At 46.0% G+C, this 14,186-nt stretch overlaps 1 protein-coding gene across 1 annotated transcript in view; it reads right to left on the bottom strand.

The window, feature by feature from the left end:
* FAM89B (family with sequence similarity 89 member B) overlaps window positions 1-13,269 on the bottom strand; it is a 39,111-nt gene extending 25,842 nt beyond the window's left edge. Inside the window, exon 1 of the mRNA XM_078660720.1 lies at window positions 11,762-13,269. Within this exon, the coding sequence (XP_078516846.1) occupies window positions 11,762-12,022 (261 nt within the window). The 5' untranslated portion in view covers window positions 12,023-13,269. The remainder of the gene's footprint in view (window positions 1-11,761) is intronic.
* Between the last annotated feature and the right edge of the window lie 917 nt (window positions 13,270-14,186).

Here is a 14,186-nt window from a genome sequence, read left to right as displayed (position 1 = left end):
ATTAACCTAATAATATATATGTCATCAAACATTTGCTTCTTGCATATCCCTCTCTAATGCACACACCCAAGTCAAGCCATTAATCTACCACAAAGAAACTGTACGTTACTAATCCAACTAACCAATGGACTGACCGCTAACTTTGGGCTCCCATGTAGTATACTGCTAACCTTACAGGACTTCAACGCCTCGTTGGGGGTAATAAGGGCTATATAAGGAAATGTTATTCAATTGAGCTGCACGGGTAGAGGTCAATCAATGATGCCTTTCTCAGCATATTCAACAGTTGGTTTACGTTTTTGACCACTGGATTGAAATGTAAATTTCACTGCTGCACTACATTTCCTGATGTCTGCTCAGGGACATAAGGCTCACCAAGTGCCGAAGGGAATGTGAAACGGAGAGCGTTGGTAGTCTTTCAGCTTATTCTAAGCATTTTGAATCTACTGAGGCATATGCAGCTTTCTCTCATCTAATGGTGAATATGTTCTAAATGCTGCTAAAACTAGCTTTACTCCACGCTGATGTGGGACTTTGGGTGGCCTGCCAACTTCTGTATTTGCAAGTTTTATTGCTGGCTAACCTGCAGTGCTGTAAGGCACCATTCCAAAAAGTCTGTAAATCCTTGAATAGTCATTGCTGACATCTGTAGGAAGGATGTGACCCCTTTAAGAGTCACTCAAGCAACCATGGTTCGTTTTTGCGACTGTCTGAGCAGGGTGGGTGATACACCACATCAAATCTGTCAGACAGGTAGAAGAGGATGTATGCTTGGACGGTGGTCAAATATGCTCGCCATCTTTCTCTTTCATGATGTTACATGGTAGCCTTTGTTGAAATTCCAAGTGATAATTGGCCAGGTTTTGTGGGTCTGCAGAAGGTTTCTTTAAAACAGGAGGTCACCACTGCATGCCTCAGAAAGCCAGTTAAGCTGATAAATGGGAAAGAGGCATTATTCAAGGTTGAAGTGGCTGTTATCATCACTATGAATTTCTTGATCTGTGGCTCTAAACTATCTTACACAAGCCTATAAGGAGTGTTCATTATAGTTTTCTTGCCTCAGGGATTCAATCAGCAAAACACACTTTGCTGGCTCTTTTGACAAATCATGGCAACAATTCGATGGGTGTTGCAATGGGTGCTGTCCACCATGTGTTAGGCTTGTTCCACTTTACATTATTTTCAACTTGGAAAGCTCCTATCACGAACATTTGCTATTCACGATTGGTCCAGCTCTCTTTAAAAAAAATAATATTAATAATTTCTTCCAGTAAGCAACCTCAAATTGCTGCCTCTGCATGGAGGTAACTCCCTCCTCCATGGCCTCCCAGACTCCACACTGGCACCCCACACACCGCAGGACATCTCATCCCGGGCCTGAAGAAACATGATCACCCCCATCCTGGCGGAAGGCCAATGCATCCTCTTGCCAGCCTGCCCCATGTTGAAAACCAGCTACATCAATTACAAAGCCATCATGACCAGCACCCTTGGTTATCTTACAGGCAAGTTCACTATCTCCGGTGCTTCTCATCATACCTGCAGACAGGACACCGTAAGACTATAAAATGTAAAAACTAGAAAAAAACAAGGCGGGAGGCCTGTTCTGTGTGTTCACACAAGGATCCATAGCATCATCATCGTGTCTACCTGACGGTCCCAATGTTGCTCCAAAGAGTTGAAGATGCATCTCTTTAAAGAACACTACATCACACACATGCCCTAAAACCGGCCACCTTTCCTATCACTCGTGGACGTTATGCTCGTCTTTGAGCAAGCACAGCACGCTGCTATTGGCTAGGTTTGCACTATAGAAATACAACATACATGCTGAAGTTGTAAGTATAACCACTGACTGACAGGTTAGCTAAAATGTTACGAATAGTTAACAGTTGGAGATCTTAAATCTGGCTAAGACTGAAGTGTGTTCAGACGAATTAACGGACATGATCTTGTCTAGTAGTCAAAGACAGTAGAAAATCTGATCCTGTGTGTTAGGCAGATTTGAGATCGTCAATTACAAACCTCAGCGGTCTATGTTAGTCTGCCCTTTTTACCAAGGACAATTTATGGTCTGTACGAATGTAAGGATGATGCAGTTCGTTTATGTTAATGTATGATTGGGAACAAACAATGGGTTTGCTTTTAGCCAATGTTTTTAGGTCTCGCCTGTCGATGCGCATGCGCATCGAGCAAGCGAGACTATAGGGGCTCATCCACTCTTTATCCACACTGCAAGGAATCGTGGCGATTCCCTGCAGTGCCTGTGACTTTTAAGGTCAATGCGCATGCGCATTAAGCTTATGCGCATGCGCATTGACCTTAAAAGTCACGGGCGCGTGCATGTCCGTCTTTGTTTACCCGCTCCGCCCCCTCCCGCCGTGTCGCCTTGCCTACTCTCTTCCACAGCCTCCCCCAGCTCCGCCCCCTCACTACTTGATTGCACGGCCGCTAGGCCGTGCCTCCCCTACTCTCCTCCCCCCTCCTCCTCTCCTCCCCTGCCTGCCTGCCGCTAGCCTTGCCTACTCTCTCTCGCACCCTCCCCCAGCTCCGCCCCCTCACTACTTGATTGCACGGCCGCTAGGCCGTGCCTCCCCTACTCTCCTCCCCCCTCCTCCTCTCCTCCCCTGCCTGCCTGCCGCTAGAAAGCATGGGATACTGTGCTGCCTTAACTATTTGCTATGGCCATGTTAAAATCAGAGCCAAGTCGTAAATATACATTTTTCCACACCACTGTTTTTTCAATAAAAACGTGATTATTCACAGTTTACGCTGCTAATCCGTGACCAAACAGACAATATGAAGCTCTGAGTCTATTCTCTTCCTAGCGTGCTGTGACTGCCTCCCCCGCTGTATCCCCTCACCCCCCCCCCCCCCCCTGCTGTATCCCCTCACCCCTGGTCTCTCCCCACGTCTCTCCATTGCTCTCCCCTCTGCTGTCGCTCTCTCTCTCGCTCACTCCCCGGCTCTCTTCTTGCCTTGCTGCTGCTCTGCCTCTTTGTGTCTGATCCCAGGCTCACATGTCGGAGCTGGCAGCCCCCGCGGCTAGTTCCTATCTGTGCGACAGCATTTTTAATTTAACACAACCGCCTTTGATGTTTTCAAATATTTATAGCCAGCTTCAGAGCACTGCAGAAGTGTTTCCATTCAGATGGAACGGCTCGGCTCGCTCTCCTCGTGCAGGCCCTCTTAAACTCGGATCCCGCGGGATTTAGTTCACGCGAAATTCTCTCCGTGTCTCGTGCTTTTCTGTCTCTTTAACTTTTACTTTCCTTTCACAGCCTGTCATATGTTGTTGGACTCTCCCAGAAATAGCTAATGGATCGAAATATCAGAATATACAGAAAATCGAAAACTGCGACCAAGAAAAGCTCGTGCTGAGAAGTAAATCTTTAAATCTAAGAAGGACTTTGCGTGCTTTACAAGTGTTTACAGGGGAACAGCGTAGAACTGCACAGTTAATTTGATAGTACAAGCACATGCAATGGATGCACTTATTTCATATCTGTTTAATCCGTTCATTTTAATTCCTTTGGTCGCTTTAGTTCTAGTCATTATTTCTTTGCCTCTCCGATTGCGCTCTTCAATTACCCTCCACGCCCACAATTTATTTTTCTCATTCTCTGTAGTACTCTGCCAATTCTCACAATGTCTACCATTTTTCGAACCCCGCCTCCCCCCTCCCTCCCAGCCTCCACAGTTTCCGCTCTTCCAATATTCTGAATATTTCTGAATTGTTTCGTTTCTCTCCCTGTATGGAAGTGTGAAGTTTAGAAACTACCTGAAAACGTGGTTATTGAAGCAGGCTGTACACTCACCCTCAACCCCTCACTCACCCTCACTCTCACTCATCCTCACTCACCCTCAACCCCTCACCCTCACTCACCCTCAACCCCTCACCCTAACTCACCCTCACCCTCACTCACCCTCTCACCCTCAACATCAACCCCTCACTCACACTCACCCTCACTCACCCTCACTCACCCTCACTCACCCTCACTCACCCTCACTCACCCTCACTCACCCTCACTCACCCTCACTCACCCTCACTCACCCTCACTCTCACTCACCCTCACTCTCACTCACTCTCACTCTCACTCACTCACCCTCGCTCTCACTCACCCTCAACCCCTCACCCTCACTCACCCTCAACCCCTCACTCACCCTCACTCACCCTCACCCACCCTCACCCACCCTCACCCTCACTCACCCTCACTCACCCTCAACCCCTCACCCTCACACAGTGCAATAGGTCTCGGAGCATTTGAGTTAGAGCTTTTAGAAATGTTTATGGCTTTTTTTTTTAATTCTTTAGCATTGGCTACAGGAAACAAAAATGCTAAAGATTTACACAAAAACCCATAAACAATTCTAAAAGCACTAACTCTAATGCTGCGAGACCTATTGCATTTCCAATGCTTGTATTTCCTGTCTTCATTGACATAGGGCAGTCAGCTTCCCTAACAATAACATTTTCCAAAAACCATGACAAAACAATCACTGACAAAGCTAAAGGGTTGGCAGCCAACATCAGATCCACAGGCTTTACCAATGCTTGTTTAACACATCAGGCTGGCGAGGCAGCTAAAGCCGTTTCTAGGTTGGACCTAAATAACTAGAGTAGCTCATAAAAGAAAAATGGCTACTTATATCTGTAAAGCATAAACAACTCACCAAAGATCACTAGTGTTAGATCCAGCTACATTTACTACTCAAAACAATTACCACAAGCAAATATGTTTAACAGCTGACAACTACATCGACCACTCAATATCACCATATAAAGTTCCCCAATTCTGTCCCATTTAAGGAATGTATCCTAAAACACCATAAGAATACCTGGTCTCTGCGTTTTACAATTGTGAAAGTAATAGCACTTAAACGAAGCACTGGGGACCCTTCTGAACCGATTTGGCTGCCTGTACTTGGTCCTTTGAGGAGCGCGGCGGACTTGCTGCTTCAGCGGAGCTGACCTTTGCCACCACTCTTTCTACGACTCGCCGGACCCGCGAAGCGGGTCCCGCAGCGCGTCGTTTGTTTTGGGAGGCTGCAGTGAGGCATCTAGGAGGAGCGCGGGGAAAGGCGAGTGAACCAGCGGGGCTGCGAGCACAGGCAGGGACTCCAGTGTCCAGGAGCCCCTGCGCGCCCAACCAGCAACACCTGGGCTGCTCTCCCCGCTGGCCACGCCCCCCCGCCTATCAGCCAATAAACATACAGCTATAGAGTCATAAGGAGTGTAGTACCTCCGCCTCGCGGGAGCGACCGGGAGAAGCCCGGGACAAGGGCGGGACCGTCTGCGGCCGTCCGCGGTCGGACAAGGTTGGGTTGGGCCTAGAGCCCTGGTTAAAAATACTTTTTGTTTTATACCAACTTGTCTTGTGTGGTATCTAGCCTTATTGTATTTAACAGAGAGGGGCTGTATTGGTATTTTTAGGTGGCATAGTGGATGTTTTAATATTTATATTATATTGTATTTTATATATCATCCCACTCAGCCAGTAAACATGGCACTAAGATCTGGGAAACAACGTCTAGTTCATATACAAACTTCCAAGGGTGTTGTTTCTGGTCCCCTCGATGCTTTTATTACCAGAGCGACAGGAATCCTAGAAAAGGAAATAGAAATGGTAGAACATAGACTGTCCCTGGATCTAGTTACCGGGAAGCGTTCTTCAATCGGCGCCCTAGCCCATGTTAAAAGCCCTGTAACAAATGCAGCTTTTAATTGCATTTCTACTACAGAGACAGAGGCGATAGTCCATGTAGATGGCGATGGAGATATCATATCCCCACCCTATGATAACAGAGAACTGAACCCACATACTAATCAGATAAGCTATGAGGATGATAGCCAGCAAATTGAGGATGATGAATGCAGCCCGTCTGATGCATCACAGTCTTATGTTCCCACTCCCCCCAGCGTGTCCAACCTGCCACAAGATAGTATAAACCCAACATCCCGGAAAAGAAAATATGTTTCAAGTCCACAGGGGGAAAAGGTCCAAAAACAACCCAAAATTGATCTTACCAACAGGGTGAGTTTATCTCTTTCCCAGCCCCACCAAAGTCTCCCAATGGTGTATTGCCCTTCATTAGCCCCCTCTGGTTCATCAAATCCTTGCCCAACCTGTCTTAGCAGTGACGATATTCTGTTGGCTAAGATGGAAGCAATGTTAAAAACTATATTGCTCCCGGTCTTAGAGAGAACAAGGTTGATGACCGCTAAAATAGATGTTTTGGAATCAGCTGTCAATACCAACATGGGTCTTTTGCAAAAATTAACAAAACCCGCTACTGGGATGGGGGCTTGTAATTCAACTAGGGGCACAAATCAACAAGCGGGAAAATCTACAGCGATCCCTGCAGGGACTCCAGTTGTTAATAATAAGAATCCCCTATTAGGGGTTAAACCTGCTGCCACTTTGACCACTGTCAGTAGAGCTCCCGCAAAGGATATTCTGAGGGATAAACGCCCTTTAACTGGTATTAACACCCCAGTGAAACATCCCTTGCCGAATGGCATGTCAAATCAAGCAAACAATACCTCAGTGCAATTATCAACAATGGGTAAAGACCAAAATAATTCCCAACCGCCTAGGTTTCAGAGGACGGATAACCGAAAAATACGACCAACACCCAGAGTTAACTTACCACCAGAAGCATCCCAATACACCATCGTTTTAACCGGGGTGGCCCCTTTAAAAGATGGTACTAAAGAGACACAAGGGGACTTGCGGAATAAGGTTATATTTTGGTTAAATAAACACCGTCCTCTCCCTCCCTCATCCCCCACCGAAATCCTCTATGTAAGGAGAGTTGATTGGGTGGGTAAGGGTTTAAAAGATCTAGAAGGGGATTGTATTTTGATTTCTTTTAAAGACCCTTGGGTGGTGGACAGAATTCGAAGGAAAGCTAGATTTGCCCGTCTTGGTGATGTTCAGACCTTGGACCTTGGCTACTTCTATCCCCACACCCACATTAACTACCCAATGGGCCCCAACCAGTGGAAAACGAGGGGGGGGGGGGGAGGCCTCGAGAGCCAATAACACCCTACCCCCAACAGTACCCCCCGCTCTTTAACCATTTTGAGGCTCTGTCAGACTTAGAGTGGATTGATTGACTGTGTGCACCCAGCTTGTCATCTAACCTGTTTATTGAGATTGGGGAAGTAGTGCAATATCCACCTAACCCTGTTTTGGAATTAAATACGGATTACCAGTTTATGTCCAATAAGAAAGTTAGAATACCGGCTGCGTCAGTTGGGGAAAAGGCGCAGATTGTTAAAACAGCAGAAAAGAGAGTCAGTATTGGGCCAACAAGTGTTAGTTTACCTAATACTCATTCCCCTGCTAATGTCAGCAACAACCCTGTAGAAACAGATACATTGATATCTAACTTTGTGTCCTGGAATGTAGCCGGAGTAAAGACCCGTTTGGACTCCGAGGATTGGTTAGAGTTCATTGATAGATACGAGGTTGTGTTACTTCAAGAAACCTGGGCTACAGCACCCATACACAAAGCCGGGTTCATAAATTTTTTTAAGCCCGCAATAAAGAGCAATAAAGGGCGTGCATCAGGGGGACTGATAACGTGGGTAAAACAGGCTTGGGGTTACTCAGTCTCTGAATTGTATGTGGAAAATCCCGACATCTTGGCAATTAGGTTACGCAAGGCAGGGGGCCAGGAGATGCTTATTATTAATGTTTATTCTCGTGGCCTTCCTGGTGGGCGATGTCCCCAGTTGATAGGTGTCCTAGACCACCTTTTAACTGGCTGGAATAAAGGAACATCTATCATATTAGCTGGTGATATAAATTGCACTATCGAGCCACTCTATCTGCCTGAGGATAACTGGGGGTTTACAGAGGACGCAACGTGGAAAATCCCGGAGTTAACGAATCAAACACCTGTCAAAGCAACGGAGGCCGCCCTGAGCTGGACTGCTTTTTGTCTTACCTGGGGATTAAGGGCCGCAAATGGTCGTACTAAATCAGACATTGGCGCCAACTTCACATTTGATAACGGTGTGAGAAAAAGCCGCATTGACTATATTTTTTTAAAAATGGAACTTTGGAGCCTAATTGTTGATATGGAAATTGTTATGCGTCCGGAAAGCGATCACAATCCCCTGTCCATGAAACTTAAAATGTATGATCTGATAAGATTGGCGGAACCAGATCCCATGGGGCAAGGGGTTTTAACTCTATCAAATGACCGGAGGAGACTTAAATGGTCCACTATATCAAGTGATGCAACTATACAGGCTAGTATAGAAAATGTGGTGAAGCTTGCACTAAATAATATGAGGACTGATGTTGTTGGGAGGGGTCAGACTGAATTAGATAAGATTATGGGCATGCATGATAAATGTTTTATCGAGCTTAAACAACTTCTCTCGAAACCCTGTAAGAAAGGTACCGGGCATTTGCAAGCCCCAAGAGCAAAATGGTATAACAGAGAGTGTAGGGAGGCCCATAGCTCCTTAATTGAGAAAGTGAAATCCAGAAATATGAGCGAAGTAAAGGTGGCTAGGCAATGGTACAAAAGAGTACAATGGGAAGCTAAGAGGGCATGGGAAGATGACTATTGGGCAGATCTTTTGGATGCCAGCAAGTCTAATAATCAGACTAAATTCTGGGACATTGTTAAATGTGGCAAGGAGGGTGATTTTCGCACCCCATCCAATCATGTATCCCCTGAAGCCTGGATAAACTATTATTCTTCCCAATTTTGTACAGAGGCTGCTGATCCTCCGTCCACACCAAATCTGTTACACGCAATGCCCCCCTGTGATGGGATTATGACCTTCACTGAAACAGAAACGGAGATAGCTTTAGGCTTGACAAAGCGGGGGAAAGCCCCTGGGTTGGATCAAATCCCAGCTGATCTGTTTAAGGCCAATACTGCCATTTGGGTACCTTATCTAACAAACATAGCCAACGCTATAGCGAGAGGAGCTTGTATCCCCAAAACATGGAAGGGGGCCGAGATTCTCCCGATACATAAAAAGGGAGATAGATCAAACCCAGGCAACTATCGCCCGATTAGCTTAATTGATTGTTTTCAAAAAGTCTTCGTTTGCATGATCTTGGCGAGAGTGCAGGGGTGGATGGATCTTGAAAATATACTGTCCCCAATGCAGGCGGGCTTTAGATCTGGTACAAGTACCATTGACCAGGTGCTACGTTTCTGTATGATTTTTTGGAAGGTTGTTACGCTTGGCGGTGGCACTATTTTTGCTGCCTTCATAGATTTGAAGTCAGCCTTCGATCTGGTACCGAGGGGAAAATTATGGCAGGTTCTGAGGGATCTGGGTATGCCGGGTGAATTAGTCGAGATGATCATTAGACTACATGATGAGAACTACGCCAGGGTAAGGTGGGGAGCACAAGGTCAATTCACGGACTCGTTCCCAGTAACACGAGGAGTTCGCCAGGGGTGCGTTCTCGCTCCCACCCTTTTTTACTCTTTATTGACCAAATAGTTAAATTTTTCATGTCCATACATACTGATGCTCCATCCTTGGCGGGGACTAAATTTCCTATGTTGATCTTTGCCGACGACACCCTACTCCTATCAAAGACCCGGGGAGGCCTACAGCGGGCCTTAAACCATTTTGAGGAGTTTTGTAAAAAAAATGACCTCCAGATAAACGTGGGTAAAACCAAGTTCATGGTTTTATCCAGGAAAAATCTAATACGCAGCAGCGTACAATTAAATGGGGTCAACTTGGAACAAGTTGAAACCATGACGTATCTGGGGGTCACTCTGGACCGTCGTCTGTCCTGGAAAGAACAAATAGCGACCCAGCAGTTAAAACTTGCCCAACTGACTGGATGTCTTCTGCGCGAGCAGAAGAAATCCATCACAAAAAGGGTTATCCCCGCCCTGAGAATATATGATACCAAAATAAATGCAGCCACACTTTATGGGGCAGAGCTATGGGGGTTTATGCATCTTTCGAGTCTATATAGAACCCAGTGTAGATTTCTTCGTAACCTGGTAGGGTTACCACAATCGACTCCATTGATCCCTCTCTGTCATGATAAGGGTTGTCCTCCAATTATGGATATGGCAAGATATAGAGTAGTGTCTACTTGGAGGCGCTTATGGACCTCTGAGGATCTTGTACTATTTGCAAAAGAGTTAGCAGAAGTGAAGGCCATGTGGGGTTCTGAGCGGATCCCATGGCTCCGCTCGGTGAAAAAGAGTCTGTGTGACATGGGCTTAATTCATCTGTGGGTGTCTCCAGATACTAATACTTTTCCCTCGAAAAAGGAATTTAAGGATTTATTTTGGGCCTCAAACCGCCTTTCCCTGGTACATGCCTCTAGTTCTGAGGGTCTAACGGGGCGTTTCCTAAGCTTTAAGCTGGACCCTGCCCGCGAGACCTATTGGGATTCCATTACCAGGTCATTGGATAAAAAACTTTATCAATTTCGGGTGGGCTCACTACCCTTGAATTCCTTTACCTCATCTTGGGGTAAAACCTCCTCAAGCGCTTGTAGCTGTTGCCCTGACCATAAAGAAACAGAGGGCCATTTCTTGCTTGCCTGTCCTCAATATATAGAACCCCGCTCCAAGTGGTTAAAACCCCTTTTCAAACAATTACCCTATAGAAAAGCCTCGGACGCAATAAGGGCCCTAAAAACAAATACCTCTGAAATCATCGTGATATGCTTGGCCAAATTTTTAGGCTGGGCAATTAGAGTCAGAAGGAACCCAACTTTTTCTTAATTATATCCTGTAATGATTTTTTTATTGTATTTCTGGAACCAGGCTTATTTAATGTCTTGTGGAACCCACTAATGTTTAATAACTTTTTAGTTGTGGTTTTAGCCTTAGTGTAAGTTTGATAACATGCTTAAATTTGGTTTTATATAACCGTCTGTATGTTGTGGTGGCTTTTGATTTGTTCACGAATGTTTCTATTCTGTCTTTTATGATTTTATTATCGAAATAAAGACATTAAAACCTGAAGCACTGGTAATCTGTGAAATTGAAATTTACAATGCAATTACACCATTTAGCAGCAATGACTTTTCGGTTTATGCACTGTAGAGTGGCGAACACCCATCCTGCGCATGAAAGTGGGCAACAGCACAAACATCTATGCAATTTGTTTCTACCTTAAGCGCCACTCGGGGGACCAGGTGACTCCAGATCACTATAGTCAATTTATTTATGCGATTTTATATAGCGCGAACTTTACCCGAAGGTGTCAGAGCGCTTTACATAAGGACCAGTTGAAAAACATAAGGATTTAGGATTACATGCGTTACATGAAGGTGCATTTTACCACCTAATCGCCGATTTCAGGTTTGTTAGTCAACGACTACGTAGTGTACTAGAAGTAAAACAAAAACTACAGCACCCAGAATGCATTAGGTAACAACACAGAAGTCATTACTGACAACAGTGCCCCTAGTGGCCTACAGGAAGCGTAGCGTAAGCTTTACGCACAGAGCACGTGGACCACAAACGGCATGTATATAAATATTATTGACAACAAGTATATCAGGTGCATTGTCAACATTAACAACACTCTTAGGCCTAGAGAAGCATGCAGAAACACACGTTGCACATTCAAATATGTTCTAATTGATTGTATTTTACTTATGTTAATGCAATTTTTTGTGCGCATTTCTGAAATGCCCAAATTTATGCCAACTGGGTCTATTAAAATCAATTGGAATTCCGCTAAGGGGAAAAAAGTAATATCATCATATTTAACCATTCGAAGTGATAAAACGGACTTTACCATCTCCTTGCGCAGTATGGCCAGCGCAGCGTCCAGGTTCAGAGGTCGTCCGGTGCGTCGCGCCGCATCCGCAGCGCTGGAGCGGCGCGCGCGGCTCAGGTCGTCCTGGATACGAGTCTTCTTGCTGTACACGCGCTCGACCTCGCGCCACGAGCCGCCGCTGGAGTTGAGGAGGCCGCTGAGGCCTTTGGGCAGAGGGGGCAAGCCCTCTATCGGGCTGGCGATGCCCGCCGCTGCGGGTGGCATTGGGAGGCCGTTCATGATGGCTGCAGGTAGACTTCTCGGTGAGCGAGGGCGTGAGCTAAGTGGCTCTTTAATATTCGAGCTTCTGCCCAAGTAAACCAGCTGGCAAGGACCTGATGAGGTGGCGAGAGGTGTGTGAAGCGGCAAGGCGGTGGGCGTCCAGAAAAGCAGCAATCACCAGGAGGGTTTGGAGACGTTAAAGCTCCAAATATCAATTATATCTCCATATCTGGGAGTCCAAGTTGGTAGTTGTTTCTGTATTGCTGCTTAAAACGTAGGAAGAGCGAAAATCTGTGATATGTGTCGGGCAGGAGGAAAAAGTCTCATTTACGTTTTCAGGGCGTAGCGCTCTAAAGTAACCCAAAAGGTAGCGCGAAGCGCTATACTAAAACGATTTAATTCAATACCGAGGTGTCCTTACTTGGGACAATATCCGTTGGGACAAAGAGGGCTTATCGGGGTCGGTATTGGGCGAGGGACTTTCTGACCCCGTCCTAGAGCGGGTTGCAACGTAAGCGTGTGTATGTTGCGCCCCTTGCCAGGCCAAGAGAAGGCTGGAGGTCGTATGACGCGGTGTTCGAACACGAGGGAACGCCTGAAGCTCCAGGCGACATTGAAGCCTATTACAGCAGATGCCCGGTCGCCCCTGTTCCGTGCCGCTGGGTGTGGAAACGGTTCTTGGTCCTTCCTCTACTTTCCTCCTGAGCAGTCTGCTGCCACGAGCATGGGGGTTGGAGGTTACAGGATAAAATAACAGACCTTCCTCCGGTAAAGGGCGGGCGTGGTGTTCCTATAGGAGAGGATGCCTGCATCCGGTCCTCATTCGCGGAGGTTGTTCCTGTAGGGGTGGATCTTCCTGTGAGGGGGTTGTTCCGATGCGATTCCTGTGTCCTCCAGCTCCTGCAAGGGTTCTGTCAGGCAGAGGTTGTTTCTTGGGATGGCTAGCTCTTCCTGTGGCTACCCGCGGCTTCCTTTAGATCGCAGTCCCTGTCCCTGCCTCGCTCCAGCCGGCCGTGCCTCTTAAAGAGCAGAAGGGCCCTTTGTTTGCTGCTGCTGGCACACCCCGGTGGGCTCCACCCCCTGCTCCCCCCATACACTACATTTAAAAGGGCCATACCGTGGCTAAAGCAGCACGTACGGATTGCAGCTAAAGCAGCACGCAGAATTTAACTCGAATGAAAGGGATAGATGAATGGGACGTGGTCACCCCAATCACGAGGGTGGCCCTCGTTGGAAACTGACATGCCTACTGATGTAATTTGATTAACGGGTGTATTTTTTTTTACAGAACTACAAAGTCCTCCCATGTGAATTATGAGTAGCTCATTCAATGTTGTTTTTGTAGAAGATAAAGCGAGGATCCGCACAACAGGAGTGGTTGAACATCTCATGCCCGACAGGAGGCGCTATATATTTACGTTATCACTAATAGCTGTTTTATGTTTTGTTTGCCAAACACGTGCGCTTTTGTAAACAAGATACATTTAACGTACACATTATGAAGCGTTTCCTAAAGAAAGTGATACAGGAATATTCGACTTCCTAATCACGAGGCTCCTGCGAGAGACCCGTTCTGAGATAATTAAGAATTAGTATTTCGGGTAATGGGACGAACGGATATAGTAAATGTTACTCATGAAAAATATATTTAAAATCAGTGTCTCATTTCTGCTCGTGCATACTTCATTTGATAAGCGTTTCTCTGAGGTGTGAATATTTTAAAATTACATTTACTCATCTAACAGTTTGGCGATGGTGGATGCATATATTTATGTATGTTCAGTTCAGATACGGAACCCTTCCTTTGAATGCAATTAAGGCTTAGTGGTATTCTCTTTTAGACGCTGGCTTAATAACTATGAAAGGTTTAGAAGCTTGTTTTATTGTATTGTATAAGTCTCTTTTTTTATTACACATTTTAATTGTTTTTAAAACACATAAAACAATTCAGCCGATACACGGAAATCATTGGTCTGAATCCATTCGTAAAAGCAATGTACCCCCCAATCACAAACCCCATGACACAGACAGGATATGGAACCAGGTTAATCAGGACCCTCCACATTCCCCAACCCCTTCCCCCACACTCAATGGTATTTTTTTAACGCACCCTTGGCCTTGTGAAGGCCTTTCTTTTGGGTCGCGCACCAGTCCACCCCTCTACGCCACTTCTCCAGTTTAG

The sequence above is a fragment of the Lissotriton helveticus genome, chromosome 9 (assembly GCF_964261635.1).
Source record: "Lissotriton helveticus chromosome 9, aLisHel1.1, whole genome shotgun sequence".
In the NCBI taxonomy this organism is placed as follows: domain Eukaryota; kingdom Metazoa; phylum Chordata; class Amphibia; order Caudata; family Salamandridae; genus Lissotriton; species Lissotriton helveticus.
The sequence above is the reverse complement of the archived record's forward strand: the minus strand, read 5'-3'. Positions and strand labels throughout refer to the sequence as shown.